The sequence below is a fragment of the Sceloporus undulatus genome, chromosome 6, assembly GCF_019175285.1.
Source record: "Sceloporus undulatus isolate JIND9_A2432 ecotype Alabama chromosome 6, SceUnd_v1.1, whole genome shotgun sequence".
In the NCBI taxonomy this organism is placed as follows: Eukaryota; Metazoa; Chordata; class Lepidosauria; order Squamata; family Phrynosomatidae; genus Sceloporus; species Sceloporus undulatus.
The window spans coordinates 95,638,492-95,656,481 of record NC_056527.1 but is presented as its reverse complement, the minus strand read 5'-3'; the positions used below and the strand labels follow the sequence as shown (position 1 = coordinate 95,656,481).

Below are 17,990 nucleotides of genomic sequence, written 5' to 3'. Positions count from 1 at the left end.
TCATGTTAACTGAGGATGCCATTCTACACATCCGATGAAATGTGTAAGTTTCTCACACTTTCTTCTAAATATTAGAGGATCTGGAAGAGAAACTGTTCTTAACAGAAAACCATTGGATCTCTCCATCCTTTGTGATCATATTCCTCTTCCAGGCAACAGTGCACCTTGGCAGAGATTTATACAGTTTTCATCAGAGCTTAGAAAAGTTACTTTTTTAGATGACAACACCCGAAATCCCAGAGACTAGCATAGTCAGTAATCAAGTTGGCTGTGGGTTTCTGAGGGTTGTGTTCCAAGACCCTAACTTTTCTAAGCTCTTTTCACAAAAAAGACACCTGTTCTTGGGACTAGGGATATAAATGTTTGTCCTTCTTTCTGATAGTGGTCAAAGAAAAGAATGCATCTATTAATTTCTTGGAAATGCAAGAAAACAAGATTTTGTTTTTTAAAATTGTCTTGATGAGAAACTGTGCAGTTTTATCAGTTTCATCAGTGTAAAACAGTGGTGAAAAGTACATAATAAATCCTGGGCAAATACACAAACAGACAAAAGAAGGTACTTCTGCAAACAATTGAGGATACCATTCCAAACATCTGATGAAGTGTTTCTCACACTTTGGACTTCCAGATGTTCAAGGCTTCAGGTAACTGAATGCCTGATCATTGCACATGCTAGCTTGGACTTCTGGCACCTGAAGCCCTGTCTGGAGGACCAATGTTTGAGAACCACTCTCATAGTCCTCATAAGCTTATGCCATACATTCCACCCCGCACACTCAGGTCCTCTGGGACAAATTTACTACAGACTAAGAAGACTAGACTTGCTGTGGTTACCCAAAGAATCTTCTCATTGGCCACTCCTAAACTTTGGAATGACCTACCGGAAGAGATGCATCACATAACATCTCTTGAGGCCTTTAAAAAAGTCATCAAGGTGGATCTCTTCCGGCGGGCATTCCCAGACTAATACATGGGCCCTCTCCACTGTCCCACAACTATGCCTTCTTGACTCTCCCTTAAACCGCCTCAATGTAATGGGGATTAAATTTTATTGTATTTTTTATTGTGATTTTAATAATTGATTTTTATGCTGTTTTATTTTAAATTGTGGGTTAGGGATTGTGTTATTATTTTATTATGCTTTATATTGATTGTAACCTGCCCCAATCCTCTAGGGCAAGGCAGACTATAAATAAATAAATAAATAAATAAATAATAATAATAATAATAATAATAATAATTATTATTATTATTAAGATGCTTTTTTTAAAAAACAGCAAGACAAGTCAATATAATTTTTAATGTAATAGATTAACACAGCTAGCCCTCTGGAAAATGTCTTGGTCTGTGTAATCTAACAGATTAATCTGTTAGATTATAATCTTTATTCTGCACTTGTGCAGATTGCAGCACGCTCAAGCAAAAATTGCAGCATGCTCAAGGTAAGTTCTCCTTTGCACACATTCACGTACTTGACACTTTAATGTCCACTTGTCTGCAGTCATTAGTGGATGCAGTCAGAGGGCAAGCATACATGGCACCCATCCGTGTGCTGTTATCCCTTGCTGATGCCACATCACGGGGAGCTCCACTTAACAGTCTGAAGAGAAGAAGAAAAAAACATGTTGTGTTAGAGGTAGGGCCCCCAGAACTGTCTTTAAGATGGGGTTTGGGGCTCCAGACTGGCAGGCAGGTGATTAAAATTTTGCATAGTTGTATGTATGTTTTTACAAAACAATAAAAAGATGATGATGATGATGATAATAACAGTAATAATAATAGTAATAAAAATAATAAATTATGCACTTAATAATATGATTACCATAAAGATATAATACCTAATAATAAATGGAAAAATATATAATTGTTTAAAGTATAGAACTAATACACCAAGGGGGCGAGGAAAATACTCAAGACCCTATTTTGTTGTTGTTGTGTGCCTTCAAGTCATTTCTAACTTATGGTGACCCTAAGGCAAACCCATTATGGGGTTTTCTAGGGCTAAGAATGTGTAACTCACCCAAGGTTACCTAGCTGGTTTCATGGCTGAGTAGGGAATGGCCAGACCTTGATCTCTAGAGTCATAGTCCAATGCTTAAACCACTATACCATACTGACTCTCTGCATGTACTCTACAACTGGGGCTAGTTCCCATCAGAGATGGGAAACAATATTTTTGGTTTTGTAACTGTGGCACTCACTTTCAAGAAGGTGAGACTTTCCTTGATGAGATTTCTCACAGATCAGAATTCAGCCAAAATTCAGCAAGGATGCCTGTTTTTAGAAGGTATTATTTACATCTACACTTGGGAAGAGCCATCTTACAATGGAAAAGCTGTAAACCTGCTTCTGCAGGATGGTAATCATCCGGGGGCCTTTCATATAACTTAATTATAATACTATGATTCCACTTTGACTGCCATGGCAACCTCCTATGGAATCATGGGGTTTGGAGTTTGATGAGGCACCTGAGCTCTCTGGCTGAAAATTCTAAATGTCTCTCCGTAAACTGCAAATTCCAGGATTTCATAGGATGCAGTCATGACAACTGAAGTGGAATCATAGAACTGTAAATGTGTATTGCAAAAGGTTGCCTGGAACTAGTTTTCAGCGATAGCCAATCTTCACTTTGCAACCTATAGAATCCTTTTTAGCGCATGTGGAGTGCCTTCCTGTTATCCCCGAGTAAGCCATTACCTCCAAGTAAGCCCTACTAGTAGTCTAGTATTCATTGCTGGGGTGAGAAGTTCTGAGGACCAAGGACCACATTAGACATCAGGCCTCCTCACAGCCCACCCCTACTACTACTGTTGAATCTACTACTGATGGTGAAAATCACTTTAAAAAAAGAGAAGAGCACAATTGTCTTTAAAAGACAGGTATAAGCCTCCCCCCCCCCCCCGGTGTAGGGTTGATAGATCCCAGTCCATCATATCTGGGCATCTAATTTGCATATTAAGCAAATCATTATAATTATGCATATTATTAACTTGCATTCTGATTATGCAAATTCAACACATCAGTCACTGCATTTCTTCTACCATTATGATTCAGTCTCAGTACTAGACCAAGCTAAGAATTCTCTTCTTTGTTTTTCCCCCTAGAAGAGCCTTCGAAGCAGCCCCAGAGAATAAAGGGACACCTGTGCAGTAGCAAGCACAGCATGCAGGGTAGAATGAGACTAGCACCAGTGCTGGTCTTCTTGCACTGCTTCATCGCCACTGTCACATTTAACCTACCCATTGGCTGAGAAATCAGGGATTACAAAACAAAACAATGTCCTCCAACAACATCATATTGCTGCTGCAGTGGTAAACTGAAGGGCAGAATGAAAGAACTGTGGCAGTCTGGGGAAAAAAGAGTGGGGGGTTATATGCAACCCCTATATTACCGTCCTAGCACATACATTTTATATAAAAGGTCCTCTAGCTCAGGAAGCAGGATTTTCAAGCAAGTTTTGCACCTCTTTCTTTTACAAATAAAATCCTGTTTAGCACCAAGGATTCACTCTCTTAGCTGCTGCTATCTGAAGCAGTCCATTTTGGTCTGCTCTTCCTCTCTGCATTTGTTTTAAAAACGTTGTGAATCGTTCCTAGCCTTTGTAGTTGGCACAAAATATCCCCCCCCCCAACACACACAAAAAACAAAATCCTAACACATAATTAATAACACATCAGCTGTAACAAACAGTTCATGCCATTGAAAGCCTCCCTTCAATGTGCTAGGACCTCTGGAAACAGCACCAGGGATAGCTCATGGATCTACCATTGATTCTCCTCTCAATTTTAGATCTGCTGGTCTTCTTCCCCTACCTTTGTGGATAGCAAGTTAGTTTAGGGGTTGCAAAACAAGCTGTGTGGCAAGTACCACTTTCCTCCAATGAAGCAGAATGTCCCACACAGATTTAAGAGGAATAGCTAGGGAACTGCGACTGCTGTTCTTCATCAACTGCTGCATGGTACACTTGCCTCCCTCTGCTTAAAGGCCCTGAAACTAGTCCATCAAATGTTTACTTCTTCTATGTGGCTGCTTCCATTTTAGCAAAATACTGCTTCAGCCATGACACAGTAGCAGCTGGGATGTGTGTTCTATTGCATTTGAAAAACACAGCTGTATTTTTTCAGCATTGTGGTTATAGACAGAAACAATCCAACGTGTGCCAAGAGAACATTTCATACTGACAGGTAGCATAGTGGAAGAAAATATGAAGAGCAAAAGTCATGAAAGCATGTGTGTTGTGTGTGTGTGTGTGTGTGTGTGTGTGTGACTGTACACAAATGAGAGAAAAAGATGTATCCAGCTGAGATGATGGTAGACAAACGGGCAGAAAGTCAAATCATTAAGAACATCAGCAGCTTTGAGAACAAAAACAAACGGCTTCCAAGAAATTCTAAACAGTTACAAAAATCATAATACAAATAACAATTGCAATTCTCTGAATTTTTATGCAACCAAAAAAACCCAGGGAGTGGAGGCTGAAGTTTACATAAGTACAAGAAATCTTTAGGAAAAAAGTAAGCACACGCACGCACACCATGCACACATACATACAAATGTGGATCAAATATGTTTAGGGACACAGAATGTCTTCTGACAGTGGGGGTGGAATAGAAAGCCAGGGGAGAGCAGGAATGTAATGGAGTTTCTGGAATCTGGGGCTCTTTCACTGCATACAGTTATAGCACTATGATTCCAGTTTAACAGATGTTCCATCCTATGGAATTCTGGGACTTAACAGTTTGGTCAGGCACTTAAATCTCTTTGGCTGAGAATTCTATAGGTTCCTCCCTAAACTGCAAATCCCAGGATTCCTTGGGATGCAAACCAGAGCAGGTAAACTGGAATCATAGTGCAATAATTGTGTAGTGTGGAAAAGGTCCCAGGATGGATCTCATTTATCACTGGTCTCATTTGAAATGCAACCATTTCTCCTATCTCATAAGGCTCTACTGGCTCCTTATTGCCTTCATTCCATAACTATGGATGAGTAAAGTCACGTAGAATTTGAATATTGCCAGTAAAAAAGACAAGATTGAATGTTCTTCTGTTGAATGTCCAGCATTTTAAACCTCTTTTTAAAACAAACTTTCAAGTTGGCTTGCTATCAAAATAAATGCAAACTTTTCCAGTAATTGTGGGGCAAATGAGAGATGTTGAACATTAATTGTCAGACTTATCATCTCATTTTTTGGGGTGGGGGGGTGGGGGGTAAGTCAGCTACCAGTAAGTGGGGAGATAAGAAAACTGAAGGTAACATCAGTAATCATAAAATAATGAGCAATATGCATTAAGGTTTTAAAAATAACAGAGAATGCTATCATGCTATGTTAGCATTTCAAGCTATGGCATTACCCTTGCAAGCTTTGCCAAAAGACCTTGGCATGAAGATGCTGACTCAGTGACTCATGGATGACTCTACACCAATCTTGCATTCCTGCCTGAGCTGGTGTGGAAAATATTCCACCTCTTGGATAGAAGGCACCTGAGTCATGGGAGGATGATGACTTGTGGCTTCCCACAGGTATGCTGCATCCACTCAATATCATTTCCAGCAATGGACATGGAAAGGAAGAGTGAGTAGGCACTTCTCACCTGTTCTGACTTAACAGTGGCCTATGGGTGAATAACTGTCAACCATGTCTAAACAATAACTTCCTTTCTTATCAGTTCTTACTAATATGGACTGTGACATCCTGCCCAACTGTGCATCTATGCCCATGGGAGGTATGGCTCATTCCAGGGCTGACCCTACTGTTAAGCAGAGTAAGGTAAACACCTTAGGTAGCAGTATGCAAAGGGATCTAGTAGATCCTTTGAGACTAACTGCAATAAAGACACTGGTTAGTTAGGGCTTGTCTAGATATTCAAAATAACCTAGGTAAAATGTTGGTAGACATGTTCACCTGCAAATCAAATAAACCAGACTTACTTTTGGATGGGACTGCCAAAAAATGCATAAAACCTGATCTCTAGAGTCATAGTCCAACACCTCAAAACCAGCCAAAATATGCCCAGATTGCAGCGTCCTGATTCCCCCAGTTCCCCAAAGTTTTCCAAACCTTCACAAAACAGAAGAGAAATCTTGACTGAAAATCAATTTAAACAGTATCTGGAAGTGATGCTATGTCTCTTTGGACATGCCAAAACACCCAAATGTGGCCCACCAGGTAGGTGCAGGTACAGTTGCCCATCCCTGGCATAAATGGTCAACCTCACTCTAAAGTAGACATAGGGAACCTGTGTTTCTCCAGCTGTTTAAGAATCTCATCACTCAATGACCAGCTAGCTGAGGCTGATAGGAATCAGAGTCCAACAACATACAATACATATTTTTTTAAAAAAAAAAATCTGAAAGATTACTCCTTCTCTGAGGACCAATTATTTCTTTCCGTAAAAGAAATAAATAATTATAGCTGACATAATAATAATAATAATAATAATTTGTTTTATTTATATACCACTATTCCAAAGATCATAGCGGTGAACAGCAAGTAAGCTAATTAGCAAGTAAGCTAATTTGCCCCCAACAGTCTGGGTACTCATTTTAGCGACCTCGGAAGGATGCAAGCCTGAGTCGAGCTTGGGCCCTTTTGCTGGTCTTGAACTCGCAACCTTGTGGTTTTGAGTGAATGGCTGCAGTACAGGCATTTAACCACTGCGCCACCAGGGCTCCTTAAAAGTGAGCAGTCAATCCAACATTTCTGGGTGGGGACTTTCTGGAAAACACTGGTGAACAGAAGGGTAGGATTGAAATTCACATATGCAGGGTGCAAGGGATCAGCAATCCACAGCCTTCAACAGTCTACACCTGCAGCCGTCCCTGGATGGGCTTGAACCACCATCCTTCTGGTTAACAGCCAGATGCGCTAACCCATTGCGCCACAGAGACCAGACATGCACAAACATGGTATCAGTCCCTAGCATATTGGGGGAATTAACTGCCATTCTTCTACATGAAATAGCTTTAGAAGCACCGGTCTGTTAGTCACTCCTTTGTGCCATGAATTATGACTGTCTCTTATTGCTGTTTTGAAAACCTAACAACACTAAGTACAGAAGGAGAGAAAAGATACAGGACAATCTAAACTTTCCAACGCAGCTAGTTCCACTATACATATTACAACTTGCTTTCTCTCCCCTCCTCTTCCCATTCTTTTTCTTTTTGAGTTGTGTCTTTCTATCTAGACTGAAGCCTGTGAGCCAGAACTGCATTTTACTGCTTGTACGTATGTAGTCCAGGTGACTTTTCAGTTGAGGGCTGGAACACAAATACAATAATATAAATACAATCATATACAATAAGAGAATGCTACGGTACTTTATATCATATCTCAACTTGTCTACATGAGCTTTCCCCAACCTAATGCCTTCCAGACTGGGCAGACTGCAATACCCATCATCCACAGTTGAGAAGGCAAACCTGTAAAAGGGAACAGACTGTTAGCAACATCCTAGGGTTCCCAGGCAGAGAGTGAACCCGAGGCCTGCCTCGTGCAAAGCATCTGCTCTGTCCCTGAACTGGAACCTCAAGCGGTCTGTGAAAGTACTTGGGCTCGTGGCTGACAACAAACACAGACTGAACTACAAACGGTTCTCCTTCAATTGTGGTTGTCAGGAGCACTGGGAAGTGACAGACGGGAAGTGCCCTTTGTCACATTATAGCCGCTCCCTTCCTCCACAAAGCTGGGGTGAGGCATGAGTGTCATTCATTTCAACCTTGTAAGAGCCCTGCGGTTGAGGCAGAGAGAGAGCAAGAGAGACACAGCTTCCCATTGTTGCTGTCTGCAGTACTTTCTGCATCTGGTTTCCTTCTGATAAAAATAGCAATAACAAGTACATTTCTATACTTCTTATTAGTGAACTAGCACTCCCTAAGCGGTTTACAATGTATAAGCCAACTGCTCCCAACAAGCTGGGTACTCATTTCACTAAGCTATGAAAGGATGGAAGGCTGAATCGACCTTGGAGCCCTCCCCTAGGATCAAATTTACAATGCTGTGTCTGCAGTACCAGCATTTAACCACTGTGCCACCAGGGCTCCTCTGATAGACTGTTATAAGTCTACCTGGAACCATGTGTATGCATACTACATTGTTGTTGTTGTTGACTGCCCCCTAGTTGCCTCCAACTCATGGTGACCCTGTGTATGAGAGATCTCTAAGGCTCCCTGTCCTCCACTGTTCTGCTTTGTTTGTTGTGTGTCTTCAAGTTGTTCCTGACTTATGGCAACCCTAAGGCGAACCTATCATGGGGCTTTCTTAGCAGGTTTCTTCAGAGGGGGTTTGTCATTGTCATCCTCTGAAGCTAAGAGAGTATGATGTGCCCAAAGGCATCCAGTGGGTTTCCATAGGTAAACTGGGATTCAAACCCTGGTCTCCAGAGTCATAGTCCAAGGCAGTGGCTCCAGTGTTCATCTCTCAGATCCTCAGTTTGTCTCCGTCCTCTCATACACAATACAAATAGTGAATGAACGAGACATGAAGCTGGAGAGAGATGAACAAGCAGGAGTGCTGCAACTGCTGCCTTGAAGGCAAAAGAAGGCGGCTGGCAGCAAAAAGATGTGAGGCTGGAAAGAGACTGGGGATCTGTGTAATGGTGAGAATCCAAGAGTAGTGCTTGATGTGAATCCACACCTTCCACCATTTTACAAATCCTCACCTCTCTCTCCAGCTTTATGTGTCATACACAACACAAGTAGCAAATGAAAAAGATGCAAGACTGGAGAGTGACACAAGCATGTTCACAAGGATAATGAAATGGCACACGTGTAAGCCAGACATGCCAACAACAGAAGAGATTCCAGAAGTATTCAAAATACTGAACACTTCTGGTCCCAAGTATTTTGGATAAAGGATACTTAATACACACACACACCACAATATTCATATAAAAGCAGACTGGGATAACCAAAAAGTGACAAAGAGAAAACTACAAGGAGGTCACTTGACAAACATGGAACTGCTGCAGAAGAGGCCCTATTCGGAGAAAAATGACATTTTGGACTACAGCTCCTAGAAGCCAACATGTGTCCAACTCTAGGTTCTAAGAGTTATTATCCAAAGGATAATTTCTTTAACTTTTGGCTCTTCATCTTTCTTATTTATTCATTCATTCATTCATTCATTCATTCATTCATTTACTGTATATCCTAGCTTTCTCTCAACATGGGATCCAAGGCCATTTTCAACAAGATTAAAACAAGATACAACTCAAAACCTCCTATAAAGGTTTTTAAAAATTATTATATTACCCATCATGCTAAAACATCAGTAAGTGGGAATGTTACAGTGCACCAAAAAATGGGAGAGGCCTTCTCTACTGAGGCACCCAGTTTATGGATCACCTTCCCTGTGGAGGACCAATTGGTGCCAACATTACTTGCCAAGCCTTTATTAAAGCCTCTGGGGCCTAATATTACTGCTTTATATAAAGAGTCCATGTACATAGCTTTTAACTGTTAATTGTTAAAACTGTGATTCATTAAATATGCTTTTATCCTGTTCAAACTATTTCTCACGTAGAATGGTTTTAAACTTTTTTTTTTTAAATGTACACCATTTTGAGATCTGGGGTAGAAATACAGTGAGCCCTTGGTATCCACTGGGGGTTGGTTCCAGGACCCCCCCCCCCCAAATTAATGCATGCTCAAATCCCATTAAATATAATGGCAAAATAAAATGGTGTTCCTTATCTAAAATGGCAAAATCAAAGTCAGCTTTTCAGAATTTATATATAGCTTTTGCATATATTCAAGCAGTGGATGCTTTAATCCATGGATATGGAGGGCCAACTGTATTTTACTAAATGAATAAATGAAAATGTGTAAGGGAGGACACTGCACCCTGTGCAGGGACCTTTCCAATTGGGAGATGGCCTTATAGGCTGGCAAGATTACCCACACACACATACACAAAACCCTTGGCATTGGAGGGATGGAATGCCCTTTCTGATTCTGCCCTTCCAAGTGCCTTTCATATTCCAGCATGCACAGCTTTCTCTGCTCGCAATCAATCTCGCAGCCAGCGAGGCTCAAGGAAGTCCAACTGGCATGGCAAGGAAGTCGTTGGGACAAAACACAATAGCTCTGACCGAGTGCCAGGATGGAACAGTACCAACCCACCCAGTTTGGAACGGGGAGGGAGAGAGAGGAAGGAGGAATTCCAAGGGCAGAACCCAGGAGTGGGGCTTATCGCCTCCTCTGTTAGCATCTTTGGCCTCTGCCATGTCAAAAATGTGCCTTTTGTGTAAGAATTGCATGTCTTGCATAATGGAGCGTGAGGAGAAAATGATGGCAGTCATCTGAGTAAGTCAAAGCAGAACAGCTACTGCCTCAAACATCAGCTTAACCCAGAATTGAGCAGCCATCCAGCTTTTGGACAGGAGTTTGAAGCAGTCTGAGGCAGTCATCTGCAACCATGGTTCTTAGCTGGCGTCAAGATGGCCAATTTCCTGAATGTGATAATATCTCTCTTTGCATGCGCAGGAAGGAAAGGCAGGATGCCATGCACCTTTCCTCTGCTACAAACAGGCTGATGGACATAAAAGACAAGTGTCTACCCTCTCTCCCCCGCCACAAGTGACCTTCTGGAGGACCCCACAGATGCAAATCCATCCATCCACCCACCCAACGGATCCAACGACTGCAAAGAAATACAGTATAAGGGACCAGGGAAGAAAGAGTGCTTCCCCAAACAGAGGTTAGATATTCCTTAGAGTTAAGGATGTTCCAGCTCCATTTTAACAAAAAATAAAATTTAGAAAAATACATTCAATTTGTAACTATTGTCTGAAAAACTCTAGCATTTAGCAATAGCATTTACATTTCTATACCGCTTAATAGTGAATTCAGCACTCTCTTACTACTTAATTTTACACTACCTTTACTACAGGCTGAGTCTCCCTTATTTGAAATTCTGAAATTCAAAATATTCCAGAGTCCAAAATCATCCACACAAGTGGCTGAGATAGTGATATCTTTGTTTTCTGATGATTCAATGTACACAAATTTTGTTTCATGCACAAGATTATTTAAAATATTGTGTATAAAATTACCTTCACACTATGTGTATAAGGTGAATTTCACGTTTAGACTTGGGTCCCATATCCAAGATATCTCATTATGTATATACAAATATTCCAAAATCCAAAAATTACAAAATCCAAAACACTTCTGGTCCCAAGAATTCCAGAGAAGGGAGACTCGACCTATATATTAAACATGGCATAAATAAATTCCCATAAATTTATTCCCAAAAGAGCAACCTGACTTTCAATCTGTAAAGTGTACTAATATTACATTTTTAATAATTTTGAAAAATTTCAATATTTTCCCCCCTGGGGATAAAAGAAAAAAAATCTTCTCCATCCCTCATCAGATGGCTTGGTAATTTCTGCAAAGGTACTAGAGACTGACACAGTCAATTTAAAAACCACCCAATGAAATATTTCCCAGTTCATTGAACACATTTAACCAAAGGACTTCTTAACACAGAAGTTATCCACATTGTGACAAAAGAACGTTACACAAGGAAACAAATGTGAGATTCCCTCAGAGATTTCAAAACATTAAGTGGAATTTTTAAGGGCCTCTTCCTGGTTCCAAACAGATGCATTTCAAAGTTTCTTTTTATTTGGGGTAGCTAATTTCCTCTGTAACATTCCTTTGGCATCTGTCCCAAATAGACCATGCTGGCTGTAGAATGCTGGGAAATGCAGTCCACAAAAGTAACTTTACCAGCCTCAGTGGCCAGAGAATCCTGATGGAAAACTGTGTGTAGATCGAATGTGTCTTTCGTTTCCCATCCCCCTGCTCTGATGTATGGAATTCAAATTCCAGCACGCAAGATTGTAATCTTACTCAATGTCTAGGCTTGTCAAAGATTTCAGTTTTGTCCCTGGGGTTTGAATATCTCTTTCCTGGGAGAGCGCCAGAAATGTTGACCTCCTCAGGGAAACATGTAGAGATAAAAGATTGTAAAGGCAGGAGCAGGTGGAATAGAAATGATGGGAGGCTATGGAGGTATGTGAGGCTACTAAGGGCCAATTGTAAACCACAGAGTGGGACAAATACATGCAGTAGCAAATTCTGTGCACTGAGCAGTGGTGTCATGAAACCAGGATTTGCAAGGTCACTCCAAGAACCTTTGATTATCAGTGACCATGATGTCATTTACCATACCTTCCAATATTTCACAAATCAAAAGTGGAGCATGTAAGGCCAGGCAACATTAGAGTGTGGTCAAGATGGCAAACGTTATTTATGAGGACAAACACACAGAATGGGAGGGGCTGCAGTGCTTTGCTTTTGCATAAGCCTACTGGGAAGGACAAGATTTTGTCCCTCCTCTCCTCCTTGCTGAGTTAACTAAATGCTAACTATTGAATTTTGAGTTCAGTTTGCAGCAAATGAAATAAGCTGGGGACAAAGGGGGAAGTGGAGGAGGAAGAGAGAGAGAATCCAGGACATTTTAAAAGCAGCTGAAAAGGTGGGACAACAAAGGATTAATTGAGTTTGGGAGATCAGAGTCAGCCCAAGACATTTCCTGCCCAAGGCAGAGCAGCCAATGACACCTCTACAAACACTTAAGTCAATGACACCTCTACAAACACAAAATGCCGTCACTATGGCTGCATCCACACTGCAGAAATAATCCAGTTTGATCCCATGTTAACTGCCATAGTTGTAGGTTGTTGTGGCATTAGAGCATTCTCACAGAGAAGGCTAAATGTCGCACAAAACTGCAATTACCTGAATCTCACAGCACTGAGCCACGGCAGTTAAAGTGGTGTCAAACTGGATTATTTCTGCTGTGTGGATGCAGCCTCTGACACACAAGGAAAAAAACACAGAGAGAGAGAGAGAGACAAGAGATTCTACCTGTCTCTGGTAGTAAAACTACTATAAAACAAGTAGCTTATAAAGTGTTACCCTTTCACAACACCTAAAATCTACCACCTGAGGCAGCCGCCTCACTCTTTCTAATGGTAGGGCCCACCCTGGGCAAGGCATACGTGTAATTAACAAATAAGATCTCTCGCTTTCCTAACTTAACAAAAATACTCCAGGAACATCAGGAAAAAAATGCATGCAATTCCTCCTCACCCCCACCCCTTGGGCATCTCCACCCTGGCGCCAACACTGGCACAGTGATTTGCAACAGTGCTGGCAAAGCCAAGTGTAAACACAACAAGAAAGTTGTGCCAAGAGAGGCCTCAGAGAGACAAATCTCTTGGTGAAAGTCACTCCTCATGAACCTGTGGATCACCAGGAAATCTGCTCTGAAGCTGGAACACCTGCTAAAGGCAGGGAACAGGAAGAAAAAGAGAAGATCAATTATAAAGTGATAGTCTATTTTAGCTGCCATGGCTCCATCCTGCAGAGTCCTGGGATTTGCATTTTCAGGACAGGCACTGAGTTTTCTCATTCAGAGAGCTCTAGGGCCTTATCAACACAAACTGCAGGATTCTACAGGCTGCAACTCCAGCAGGTAAGGTGGAATCCCATGTCATAACTGCATCATGTTAAAGTGCCCCAGGAACAGAATTCCAGATCAGGAAACCAGGGATGGGAAAGAGGTGTAGGCATATATCTCAACTAAAGTTTAGGAAAGGTTCTTGGGACCACAATTCGAAAATACAAATCCATTGGGGAGTCTGGATCTTGTAGTCTCCAAGCATATCTTTTTATAAATTTTGCTCCCAATTCTGACATTTCAATAAAATTAGAAAGCTATGAAATCACTGCTTGATTGTTGTCAATCCATTCACAGGAAAATAAATAAAGCAGGAATTACTGCTGGGAAAAGCTGCATCCTGCCAGCAATTCAAAAGGATGGTAACTCAGTCTACAGGCATCCTTCCCTAACCTGGATTTAGAAGGAGGAGGCAGAACTTTCTACACTGGGAGCTCAAGTCCACTTTTTCTCCACTTTTTTTGAACAGGGAGGCTGGATAGCAAAACAGTAGTGTCCAAACAGCTAACAGGTCCTCATGCTTCAGTTTCAAAACCGGCCCTAGTGTGTGCATTACCCTCCAACGTTTCACAGATGAAAACCTGAATACACGTGGCCAAGCAACATCAGAGGATAGTCAAGATGGGAAAAGTTATTAATGAGGGGGAAAAATACACGCCAGGAGAGTCTGCAGCAGTTTGACTTTGCCTGAGCCACCAATGTCAGTGTGTATGTGTATGCTCACAAGTTGCCTGTTGACCTATGGTGACCCCATGAATTTCATAGGGTTTTCTTAGGCAAGGAATAATCAGAGGTGGTTTTTGCCAGTTTCTCCTTCTAAAATATAGCACCAAACTCCCAGGGCAGTTTTAGCTCTACATTCAAAGGAGCTACTTGAGGAGCCAAACTTTCCCCATGATAGGTTTACTACTTTGGACTGCACCTCCTTACTGATATCAGAGTCACCCATCACCTTTGCTTTACTGACTGTTAAGGAAGTATGCAAACAGCTAAAACGTGCCAAGTAAAAACAAAGCCCTTTGCAAGGTACTACAGCTACTTTGCAAAAGGCTCTGCGATACCTTAGCTCACTTGGACACAGCAATGTAACTCTGCCATGGATACCAAAATCAGTGGATGCTCAAGTCCCACAAATACAATGGCATAGTAAAATGGTGTCCTTTATATAAAATGGCAAAATCAAGGTTTGCTATTTGGAAAAGCAACTGCATGAGAAAAGAGATTACACCTAAACATTAGGATGAAGTTTTTACTGTAAGAGCTGTTCAACAGTGGAACAGATTGCCTCAGTGGGTGGTGAACTCTCCAACTTTGGAGGTGTTTAAACAGTGTTTGAATGGGCATCTTTGAAGAGTGCTTTAATGGTGTATGGTAAAGGACTGGATTAGATGGTTTCTGCACTCTCTGTAAGGCACACAGTTCTATCCATCCCATGGCACTCATCATTCCCAACTTGTGTCCCGAGGTAGCTGCTTCACCCTGCTTCAAGGTAAAGCTGGCCCTGTATATCCCAAGGCGCCAGTTCAAGGCCAGAAGACCTGAGTTATCACACTCTTTCCAGTCAAGTTCCTGGCAAAAATAGCAGTGCTGGGAAGGTGCCACCAGCAGACTGGCCTCGTGCCATGGTAGCTACTTTCCAGGGAGCTCTTAGCCTTTATCATTTTTCTTCTTGTCCAGCTGGACCACCTACAGTTCAGCCCTAAGTAAAATGTCCAGGAGTTGTTTTTTAAAATAAACGAGAATATGAAGTAAAAGTTAAGCTCTCAGGCAGAGAAGGTACAAGGATTGCAGTCTTAGCCAGAATCTGTGCCTCCTGGTCTCCTCAGCTGCCACAAGGCTTTTTCAAATTGCAATCTTCAACACAGCAATGTGTTGACTTACAACTCCTATCACCTGCAGCCAGATATCATGAGAGTTGCAATCCAGCCTATGTGGAGGTTTGACATTTTGGGAGACCAAAAGTTTGGAAGACAGGAGACAGAGGAGGGGTTCAGTCGGCACATATTCAGAGGCAAGGAAACGACCCCTGGACCCACAGAAGTTTCCTTATCCCTGTGTTGCAGCAACAACTGAATAATAGCTGTACAGCAATCTACAACCTGTTTAAATATGCTGGTAACACCTCCTCATCCGCCATACTCTAAGATTCTAAACTGTACTTAAATAGGGCTGCTGCAGTTCTCTATAGTTTATTTCTTCTGTTTATATCCTGTTTCCTTTAATGAACTTAAGTTGGTGTACATGGCTCTTCTCACCACTTGCCTCCTCTCCTCCTAAGCACTATACCCTCACAATAACCCTGCAAGGTAGATCAAGTTGAGACAAAGTGACTGACCCAGAGTCATCCAATTAGTTTCCAGGCGTTAGTCATCACTAGAACCTGGATCTCCCAAGTCTTGAATCCTATAAGGACTGGCAACTGAAGTTAAGGATCTGGTTGGTATTCCTTTATGGATGGTAATTTTGACCTTGTTTCCATATTTGATTTTTAGGCCTGGCATGAAAGTCACTCTGGGTAATCTTGGGTCCTTCTTTCAGACTAACCTAACACACAGGGCTGTTGTGGGGATTAAAAGGAGGGTTTAAAGAACAAAATTAAAATCGTGGGTTGAATTATTTTATTTTACTTCAGCAATATTATATTTACACTAGGACAGATTTATTGAACTGAAGCTTTTGTTTATTTCCATTTGTTTGATGTCTTGTTATACGTTGTTAATTTGAATTTGAATTATTTTCAAATAGGACAGTGTGATGTTTATCATGAGCTGTTCGGGGCACATTCCAGAGCAGAAAATGGATGTATACATAAGCTAAATAGCACTGGTTGGAACCAGGCACAAAGTGGAAGCATGAGAGCTGGGAATTAAATTAAAGCAGCAAGGAGGCACCAAGGGAAAATGTTAAAGGGATGTCCAGGCCAGATTTCAGGAGCAGGAATGTAAATCTCTGCTTATTTTGTTCTTGCACCCAAGAGTACATAAACACAAACAAAATCAGATGTTTTCTCCCCACTGGGCAAGTTTCTGAGAATTTTTCACTTTTTCTGATTTATACCATTTTTTCCTTGTGAAAAATTTGTTCACACAAAAACATTTCCCCTCTTTAAAAGCCCCCAACATTTCTGTGCAGAGAGCAGTATAGTTTGCACAAACCTCATATTTCCCCCCGAAAAAAACCCACCATATTTTTTTCTCAGCAAATTAAATTTGGATGCTGTATGTAACCAGTAATGGGGTTCTGACATCACTCAAACATATCATCAATGAACTACAACCTATTCTGGACAACAATGCTGCCCTCTCAAGGGCTCTTGCTAGCAGGCCTTTATTTGCCTACAGACAGCAATCTCATACAGTTACTGCCAATCTCAAACAGTTACTCCCCAAAGAAGGACACACAACACAGCTGGAGAGATGGGTTCAAGACCATGCCATGAACCCAGATGCCAACTCTACTTGAGAAATGTCATCACAAGACCTAACTCCATTACCCATAATATTAGGGGTACTTTCACTTGCTCATCCTCAGATGTGATATATGCTATCCTCTGCCAACAGTGCTCTTCAGCACTCTGTGGATAAATGGATATAAATGAGACATTAAGAATGTGAATACGAAAAAAGCTGTTGCAGAACACATCACTCTTCCTGGACGCTCCATCTCAGACCTCAGAACAGCAGTCCTTAAACAAAAACAACAACAACTACAAAGGAAAGCTGGAAAGAGAAACAATAGAATTGAAATATATGCCTTCACACTGTGTTGAACACAGACAATGGGTTCCTAGCACATTACACATATCACAATGCTAGTTAATTCCCCAAGCCTCATGAGGGCTGTCTTGGTCAGTTCATCTCATCTCCTTTCTGGTTACCAGCTAGCATCATGTTACATTCCAGTAACACTCACCAACATTCACATGGTTATCTACTCACCTTGACTTTAGACAACATACTTCTTACTGCCTTTGTCCCCCAATTGAACTGAACTGAACCTTATCACCATACCCACTAGTTTTGCATTTCCACTGCTATTCACCTAAGAGTTTATCACACAAAGGTGATCAGGAGTTTATCCCATGAATATCCCAGAAAAATCACGCAATTACGTGTAACGGTTTCACCCGATGTTGCACAAAACCCACTATTAAAGTGGTCACAAAGAAGCATTAATGCACCTCTTTTTACTTTTGGGATTTTAGCGACAATGTATTTCCAATACCATTTTATTTGTGCAACTGTGTGTGATAACCATTTGTGCAATTATTTGCATTTCCACTTCATTTGCGGGATGCTTTATATGCGCCTTAATCTCTCTTTAGTGTTAAAATCAGCCCCAGTGTGATAAACCGCACAGCCTTTTTATAAAGGTCTTTTTCTGGACAGCTCACTCCATGCATCTGAAGAAGTAGACTGAAGTCTACAATAGCTTATGCTACCAATGTCTTTCTTTCTCTCAGACTCAAAGGCGCTATGAATGATACACCTTTGCATATTGATCTTAATATGGTTATGT

The 17,990-nt window shown here is 41.3% G+C and overlaps 1 protein-coding gene and 1 non-coding gene across 3 annotated transcripts in view; both read right to left on the bottom strand.

The window, feature by feature from the left end:
- The window catches only part of ITGA3 (integrin subunit alpha 3), a 76,938-nt gene that overhangs the window by 38,743 nt on the left and 20,205 nt on the right, over positions 1 to 17,990 (bottom strand). For both annotated transcript variants that reach the window (XM_042475309.1, XM_042475310.1), the window contains exon 2: positions 1,473 to 1,600. In XM_042475309.1, coding sequence (XP_042331243.1) covers positions 1,473 to 1,600 — 128 coding nt within the window. The remainder of the gene's footprint in view (positions 1 to 1,472; positions 1,601 to 17,990) is intronic.
- Positions 6,816 to 6,889, bottom strand: TRNAN-GUU. The gene has a single exon. It is a non-coding gene; the product is annotated as a tRNA-Asn (tRNA).